At 36.5% G+C, this 8,950-nt stretch overlaps 1 protein-coding gene across 2 annotated transcripts; it reads left to right on the top strand.

The window, feature by feature from the left end:
• Window positions 1–485: 485 nt before the first annotated feature.
• On the top strand, window positions 486–5,832 carry LOC113274717 (EKC/KEOPS complex subunit TPRKB-like). 2 transcript variants are annotated; one of them, XM_026524104.1, is made up of 7 exons: window positions 487–789; window positions 3,155–3,259; window positions 4,675–4,741; window positions 4,863–4,985; window positions 5,073–5,153; window positions 5,270–5,356; window positions 5,436–5,832. In XM_026524104.1, exons 2-7 carry the CDS (start codon window positions 3,192–3,194, stop codon window positions 5,520–5,522), a joined length of 513 nt encoding a protein of 170 aa, XP_026379889.1. In that variant the 5' UTR covers window positions 487–789; window positions 3,155–3,191; the 3' UTR covers window positions 5,523–5,832. The 2 variants fall into 2 exon arrangements, with proteins under 2 accessions (XP_026379890.1, XP_026379889.1); XM_026524105.1 differs by lacking the exon at window positions 3,155–3,259 and having other exon boundaries at window positions 486–789.
• Window positions 5,833–8,950: the final 3,118 nt, after the last annotated feature.

Raw genomic sequence — 8,950 nt, forward strand, 5'->3', positions numbered from 1 at the left:
CCCAGACTCAATCCTGCAAGTCTGGGTGTTTGCTTGGCACGCATTGCTTATGAAGATTGATTAATCGACAATGAAATTTTTTCGAATCAACGATTAACGTCGATGTTGACGAAGAAGAGGAAAAGAGGAGGAGAAGAAGAAGAAAAGAATAATCAGTTTTGAAACTGATAAGTTTTTATTAAGGTTTTAATTAGGATTTAATTAGTGGGTAGTGGGTTAGATTAGTGGGTTATTAGGATTAGTTATAACCTTAATTAGAATAAGGGCAGATTAGTCTTTCCTAATCTTTTAGGACACCCCTTATAATGTAGGGTGGACATTTATATCACAAAGTAGTCTCCACCTTTTTTGAGTAGTCCCAAAAAAATGTTCTTTCGGAAAAAAAACAAAGGGGAATGGGCCGATTTAGTTCTCCGACTCCTCGTTCAGAACGTAAAAATCACGCATAGTTCGGGAAGCTGATAAAATCGCACGTATAGGAGTCGGAGTTGACTTAGCCCAGCACGTTAGAGTGCTCATTACAAAGCGGCCGCGGGAAAATCAGAGGGGAGAAATTAGGGTTTAGTCCTGTTTTTTTTGTTTGTTCTTCAACTGTGTGAGGAGATTAGTGAATTTGTCGTTTGATTTGTACTCAGTTTAAGGGGTATTTTTCAATTCTAGTCATCTCTTACCATCGTGAGAATTTCAGATTTTCAGATTTTGCTAAATTGAGCAGTGACTAGAAGGTGAGAATTTCAGGCTAACCCAGAAAGCACAGCTGCTTCGATCTCTCTCTACTTATTCTTCAAGGTATTTTTATTCCTCAGATTTCCACCATTACTACTTTGGTCGTCTCTGCCAAAAGAATAGTAAACAGTATTGCTCTACTGCTGTTTGATAAAATATCTCAATGAACACGTGCCTTAAGTTTTATTTTAGTTTTGAATTTTAAAGAGGATTTAATCAGTTGGTTTTGTTTATTTAAGGTTTTTGGGTAATGGGTGCATAGTTCAATGGTGTTATCCTATGTCTTACAGTTGTGAGCTTAAGACCTATACACCGTTGATAGGTTGAGATGAATGATTCTGCTACTTTATCAAGTATCAGGGAGTAGCCTGCTACTTTATATTGGTGCTTATGTATTTGATGGTGATTTTGACATAGAGGAACAAACTGTTCTTTTAAATCCTTCGTTTATGGAGTTTAGGAAATTACAAATTCCTGCGAATATGCATATGATCATGGATATAGGAGAACCTGGTTGGTAGTTTTCTCTGCGAAAATATCCCCTCCTTCGTAGTGACCTAATTAGAATGGCTTAATTACTGTCTATGTAGGGTCAGTTTTTCTTATTGAAGTTCCTCTATGTGGGTAGCTTCAAAAAGAAACTCATGGAGCTGGTAAAACTACAGCTACAACTAAGGAAAACTAGCATCACATAAGAATAGTTCTTAATAGTTTCGTGTCGATGTAGGAGTTTAATGTAGAGGCGATGTAAGGAGAGACTATACAACCGTTCATGTGCATTATTGCTGTTAGAAAGGAATGCGATCGCTCAATGCCATGCTCAAAAGTGTCATTGGAACTATGGATTTTCGCATTAAGTACCTGTTACAGGGAGACACCTATCCTGAGGTGCATTATACCTCGATAATTTTCTAATTTAAGTTTGTGGCTTAACTGTAACAGTTAGTGATTTGATAGTGAGAATCACTTCAAATTTGAATTCGTTGATTGCCAAGGAAGTTGTGAAGGCTAAGATGTTTACCACCATGGAATTTTGAACTGTAGTTTATGGTAATTCTGAGGGCCCAGAATATGGAATTCTGGCCATTCTTCAATCCGTTTTCTCTTCCGTTTAGTGCTTGCCTTATGTTGTCCATTTTACACTTATGTCTGTGACGTTCTGTTCAAATTGAGTCTCAATCTCTGACAATGGAAGTTAGCCAGGACTAGCAAAAATGAAGTAAACTATGCTTATGAGGTTACAAGTGTTGATAGCTTTTAGTAAAAATTATAGTCGTGTACGTACTGGTTGACAATACATCATCTAATCTTTACATGTGTGTTTTATATGTAACTACACTAATCCTATGATCTCATGTTCATCATCTATCCAGTGAAGATACTTTTAGGACATTTGCTGGGTAAAACTCTAGGATATCATCTGTGAGATGAAGAAAAGGCTATTGCATGAGTTACTTGTACTTACAGTGACTTGTGTGACTTTCTGCTTGGTACTTGAGTCTCATAATATTCCACTAATATTGTTAGTAACGAAATAGATATGTTGAACATCGGTGTTGAATTCTGCTTGTGAAAAATTGGGGCTTGGTAGGCTGTTTTGACAGTGAAAGAGTTGGTATGTGTGTGTTTCCTAGAAGATAGAATCTGGGATTGAAGTCAATGGTGGTGGCTTTTGTGGGAGAAAAGATAGGAATGATGGAAGAATTATGATTTTATGTACAAATTTAGATTGTTTTGCTAATATCGTTTAAATTCAGATTGTTTTGCAATTGCAAATGTCGCTTCCTTGATCTTCGGTCTGGTTAGTTTCTTCGTCGCCCCCCACTGCGGCAGCAGTCATCTAGTTAGTGTTTGTTAGCAAGGGTCTTATTATTTGGGTAAGGTTGAATCTTCTTGGGATTTCATTATCGGGTATTTAAGTACTTTGAGTTTGGCTATGCTTGTAACTTGATGTCCAATAAATGTTTGTTTAAATGATCGACTGAATTTTGTTTGGTTTTTATAAATAGCCTTACACGAAACAATTCTTTCCGTCTGTTATTTCTTGATTCTGAGAAAGAAATCATGAGTGCTTAACTGGCATAAGATGTTTATGTGCTTTCGAGAGAATAAAAACCTGCTGAAATTTGAGATACCCAGAAATGTGAATATTGTCAATGTATAATAAGGCCAATTCACTTCGGATTTGTAAGTTTTGATTTGGAGCCAATTTATGTGTACTAAATTATCACACAGAGTAGTATGTATGTTTGAGGTTGTAGTTTGATCTATATTAGGAGTATATGCCATAAATGAAGTGAAGGGTTTCCCTTTGCTTTATTTCCTTTTGGTCCTCAATTGCACCTAGTTGACAACTCTGAAAAAGTAATTGTAGAATAGTCTGAGGCAGATTTCTGATTAATTTACCTATTGTTTGGTCTGTCATTAGGCAAGTCAACAAACTGTAAAGAATCACCAAATCAGCCATGAAGTCGTACGATGTGGATGGAACCTCTCTTTTTCTCGCCCTTTACAAAGACGTCAGCAATTCCAAGTACTCTCTCTACCTCTCTCTGTATATGTCGTAATCAATTGATAACTTTTTTTTTTTTTTTTTTTTGAGAATAAAAGGACCTATTAGAAACCAGTGAGAGGATAGAGCCATCCACTGCTGCTTCCCTAGATAAATTCAAAACCTCGGTGTCTGCCTGTATCTCTTCCCTTCAATGACATAAATTTACACTTATGGTATAGTTCTCTAGTGGATACATACGACCATAATACCTGTCTACTGGTAAATAGTGATACAAAAAGATATGCAAATTTTAAAAACCAGACTTGTTCAATTATAGAAGTTCTTCCTTTTTTGGCTAAAGCATCAGCAGCAGGCAGTATCTCCAGTTCAGTAAACGAAAGTGAGTCCCGGAGAAGATTGACATTTTGCCGAATTTGAGTCACTTGCTACATAATAGTCAGACATTTCCATTTGACACTGTGTTTGGTCCCTTGCAAAAAGTGAATGATCCTCTCACAGTCACCCTGGATGTAGAAGTTATTCAGTCAGAAATTGTATGGTCTCAGAAAACATTCCCGGAGTAAGGTAGGACCTGTAGAGTAGTACAAGAAGGTAAAGCTCATATGGGTTTTGCAAAAGCACACCCCAAAAGGAGGTGTTTCACAGTTTCAAATTTCTTTTTGCAAGAAAAACAATATTTTTTTATGGCCGTGTTGGAAGAGATAGGTGGTTTAATAGCCTGTACTTTTTCTGTTGTGTATTGAGGCAAATCATTATGTTGACCAAAATGGACTTTAATGTAGTGTATTTGGAGTGTAGTTCTAAAAATTTAGTGCAATCAGTGTGTTGCAGCTTCAGAACAGTGTTAGATTTGAGTGTTCATTTTTCTAATTGGAAACTTCTGGTAATTAGGAAGTAAATGTTGCTATAGCTAGGAGAAGTTGTAAAAAAATGGGGGTTAGAAAGGATTATTTTATCTATATTTTGTAAGTTCTAAAAGTGTTGCAACAAAGTAGAGGTTCATGTTTAGGCTTGAGGAAGTCTTGGTATTCTTTCTTGTAGGTCACGAATTGCTGGTAAGCCTCTTTACAGTGTCGTATATATTTTAACACACTTAATGCACGTGTACAATAAAGTTTACAGCGTACATGTAAATCAGTTTTTTTATTGCCGTCTTAATTTTTCATGTATGCTAATCCTACGAGTCCTGTCTTGCGAAATAAAGGACTTGCATAAATTTTGCTAATCAGGCCTTCTCGTTTTATTTTTTTATAAGGGTGCGTCAGGCCCTTGCAGTAGAGCAAGGCAAGGGCGACGATTGAGAACCCCAGTAGCAAGCTACTTTTTGTTCCTCTTCTAGTGTATCTTTGAGCTGTATACCTTTGACTTTCTATATCATATGATCTTGTAAGGCAAAAGGCGCAGAAGAGACTAATAAACTTGAATTCTGGCAGGGAACTCCTAAATTTGATGCACGCTGGAACACTAGAACCTGAAGTAGCATTTCTTAATGCATCACTTGTAAGATCTGCTGCACAATTTTGTTAACATTTCTTCAGGATTCACTATTACCATGGTCCTTTCTTACATATATCATTTTTGTCCATGCTTGTCTGGTGCGTACTTATCAATAAATGAGCAGATACCAGATGTTTTTCCCCTCCTAGCAGCTGCGCAAAAGACTCTTATCGCCAAATCAAGAGATTCACTGACCACACGTACTCTTCATTCTGAGCTTGTCTTCAACTACTCAGGATCTAAGCATGTACCCACTTGCCCTAATTTACCCATACTTTTTTTATCTTTCTCATTTTAGTAGAATTTTGACATCGAGATCCTTTTGTAATTCTAGATTACGGAATCACTGAAAAGATGTGGTATCTCCGAAACCACTACCTATGTTCTTGCTGCCCAGTTTGCTTCTCCTGATGAGGTAAAAGGAGCATTCTATTCTGTCATAAATGTTGCACCACTTCGTCAAACTTCTACTCTTGGCATTTATAGTAATATCACTAATGATCATCTTGACACTGATACTGCTATACTTAGATGAAAGCTGTTGACAAGCTTATAGATGGGAAAGAGATTGACTTGGAAGAGTTGGCAACAGGAGCAAACAACGCCCAAATCCAGAAGGTGTGTAACTTTGTAGCTTCACTAATACTTAGATCCACGTTTTATCGAATCTACTAATACTCAGATCCTTCCTTCTCAGCACTTCAAAATATCTGGTCTGGAACTTGGAATATCAACACTTGCAGATGCCATCACATGTCGAATCGCTGCACGAGATGCCTTGTAAGGACACCCTTAAGGAGGGTTGTCTAGTTTAAAAACGATCCTTGCCGTCTTTTCTAGGAAATTGTTTTGATATCATTCTGTGCACAAGTATCAATGTTTGTAAACTAATCAATCGGGAGTGAAAATAGAAGACTTGGTCATTTGAAAACTTGTAACCGTATCAGCTCTGCTAAAACAAGACTTTAAAGACTTGGTGGTTCCAAATAGTGAAGTTCTGGTTAATTGATCTGATTGCCAGAGAAACAAACCATCTTCATATGAAATTTGCTGTACAAGAGCAAAGAAATGTCCATGCTAGGTTTCTCGTGGTCTATGGATCCCCTGTAGGCTAAGATGTATTCATTTGAAGTAATTCACCACTATTTTGCAAATTGGAATGGACATAGAGTTCATTGATACTAATAAGCATACAACACAGACTATGTAGCCATGACCATCACTTTTTGATTACTTTCATGCTATAATCCCATAATTTCATAGTTTTTTTTTTTTATAAGCCATAGTTTCTTGGATAAGTCTATCTTGATCTTTATATTCCTATTCTGGGACATTGTTTCTCCTAATATACAATACTCTTCATCTCATATATCTTGGGGAACATAACTAGTAAAATCACAACAGGCCCAAATCAAACAGAGTTTGGGCCACTTATTTGCATCAAACATATCTATGCATTGTGCGAATATTATTGATATTATTCCAAGAGATGAAGCGAAAACATGCATTCGACCAACAATAGTATGCACGAGATTGCGAATTCCAATTTTGCATATGCCCACAAGAAAATCAACTAAAATCAATAACAATTAATGTACCGTAATATTTTCGTCATTATCAAACTAAAAAAAACAATCAATTTTCGTCATTATCAAAATCAAATTTCCAAATAAAAAAAAAAGAAGAAAAAAAATATATTTACATCTCAAGAATTAATCAATCTTCAAGCTCTTTAAAACAGCTAACGCTGAGAAAGTGGTGGTGGCGATGGTTGTTGTGATGCTGATGGAGGTTGTGGTGGCAGGGTGAGTATGTAGTTGACATGATCTCCTGTTCAATCAAACCCTGCACGTTAAGGAACTCGCCGACATCACAAGGTAAAGTTATGATCCCTTTGTGACGAAACCCATATATTTCTTCAGCTTCTTTCAGTAGAATCTTGAACTTCGGATGATTCAAGTGCGTAATTGGGATTACAAATCTTTCTTCTTTTTGACCAACTAATATTGCTACACATCCTCTTGGAACATGATGAGGATCCTTACCTCCACACATCATATATTTCAGATGAGAAAAAACTGCGAAAACTTTTGTTTGCTAGACAGAAGAGGGACGGATGATCTTGTGTGTTTAGAAAGAAAGAAAGTGAGAAAAGGGATTGTTTCTGTATGATGATTCTATAAAAAGAAGTTGAAAAGCCAATAAGGTACCAGAGAAGAAGAATAATCTCTTTTAAGAACTTGGTTTTTGCAACTCATGGTATGATCTTGCTATCTTTGTTTGTGTTGTGGAGAGAAAATATAAGAGATGGACTGTATATATATATATATATATAGATAGATAGATAGATAGATGAAAATCTCCCCTCCGGATCCGGAATATATATCCTACTCAGCTGAAGGCCTCAGTAGGTTGAACATTAAGACATTGACTTTGAGGAAGTTTTCCATTTGGTACTGATAGTTTGTTTCTTGTTATGTTTTGGAGAAGGTGAGTTTCCCTCCCTATTATTTGACTTCTTAAATTCCATTCCCATTTTATTCGAATTCCATGAATATACTCTTCTTTAGACTCATTACTTTGTTTGGTTACCAAGTGTTCCATTCTCCCTAGCAAAGTCAAACCCGGGAGATTTTGACTTGAAACAGTACGGTATGACGAATTTGAAACCATTTCAGAAGCATGGTACGGTATGACCATTGATATCTGTAAAAAGCCGTTTTCATCTTATTTGTTGGTGGGTTGAGAGAGACTCGAGAAGCATGATGTAAGCATGGTTTGGATATACAGAGTCGACAAAATATCAAGAAAAATCATCGAAAAGTTGGTTAAATGCCTGCCGTACATGATAGTGAATCTTTGCATGCCCTTTTTAGCACTAACCTTCAATTTTACAAGTAAAAACAAAAAGCAACAATCAGAAATGCATGCCCACCTCCTGCCGTCGAAAAGGATTCTAATTTTCTACTCAACATAATCCCCTTTTTCAGCTGTGTTGCATCATGAGCAAGTAAGTTTATAACCGAAAATGAGGCATAACTAGCTAGAAAAGGTCTAGGTACATGATGCATATGGCTCGTGTAAATAAAACAGCCACCAGGTTACCTTTGGACATGGCTCTGTATTATTGTTTATGGTAAGATCTTTTTATACCTATGTATTTGGCTCATGGTAAGATCTTTCTATACATATGTTGTTTTTTTTAAAATAAAATCTCCATTTCGTTATAAAAAATAAAAAACCAATAGAAAAACATAAATGAACTGAATATCCTACTAGACAAACAAAACTCCTGGTATGTAAGACTACATACTAGCTAGGAAACTATAGAACTAGAATGCTCAGCCTGCCGCAATTACTTGATTCCTCTTTAACCTTCAAATCCTCTGCTTCTCGTAGCTCTAGTAAGAAGTAAGAAGCAAGAAAGTAGTCCAAAGTAGACCCATTCATTTTGAATGCTTGAGAAAATCTCGCATATAGATCTTCTGCAACACCTAGAAAATTCTTTGATTTTGAGGTGACGGCTTTAGAAGGTAACGATGATTTTGAGGTGACGCCATTAAAAGGCAATGCTTGATAAAATCTCGCAAATAGATCATCTGTAGCACCTCGAGAGTTCTTCTTCGATTTTAAGGTGACGGCTTTAGAAGGTAACGGTAATTTAGAGGTCACCACTTTAGTTGACGATACTATTTTTTTTCTCCTTGGTTTATGTGATGATATTATGGTCGAGCCAATAGTGGAAGCACCTGATGACGAAGAATTATAATCAGGTATGGTAGAACAATCATATTGATCACCTATGGTCGAGCAGACAGAGGAAGCATCCGATGACGAAGAATCATCATCTTGGATAGGACCACCAACCTTTTCTCCGTCGATATATGCAGGAAATGCTCGTAGAATGGTATGGGTACGGTCACGAAAATGTTGTTCCACAAAAAACTCAAAATCCTTGGGTGGCTTATGCATTACTTTGAGCATGTCTCACAATTCAATTTAAAAGTTTCTTCATTATAAGCCAATGATTTTTTCTTATAAATCCACCTTGGTAATATCCTTTTATTAGGCTTATCATAATACGGCTTCGAATTCAGTATGCGTTCTTGAATTGACATCAAAACTCTCGTTAGATTTCGATAAGTCAGTCTTCCACCTTTTATTTTCCAAATTACTCAAGCGGACATTCCAATCCGAACCCAACTTAGGGTG

This window comes from Papaver somniferum, chromosome 4 (assembly GCF_003573695.1).
Source record: "Papaver somniferum cultivar HN1 chromosome 4, ASM357369v1, whole genome shotgun sequence".
NCBI classification, from domain to species: Eukaryota; Viridiplantae; Streptophyta; class Magnoliopsida; order Ranunculales; family Papaveraceae; genus Papaver; species Papaver somniferum.

What these genes read in the sequence shown, in the direction of transcription:
- LOC113274717 (XM_026524104.1), top strand. Translation starts at nt 3,192, where the DNA reads ATGAAGTCGTACGATGTGGATGGAACCTCTCTTTTTCTCGCCCTTTAC. An exon ending in AAAGACGTCAGCAATTCCAA is followed by an intron (nt 3,260 to 4,674) that starts GTACTCTCTCTA and finishes GAATTCTGGCAG; the next exon opens with GGAACTCCTAAATTTGATGC. An exon ending in ACAACGCCCAAATCCAGAAG is followed by an intron (nt 5,357 to 5,435) that starts GTGTGTAACTTT and finishes CTTCCTTCTCAG; the next exon opens with CACTTCAAAATATCTGGTCT.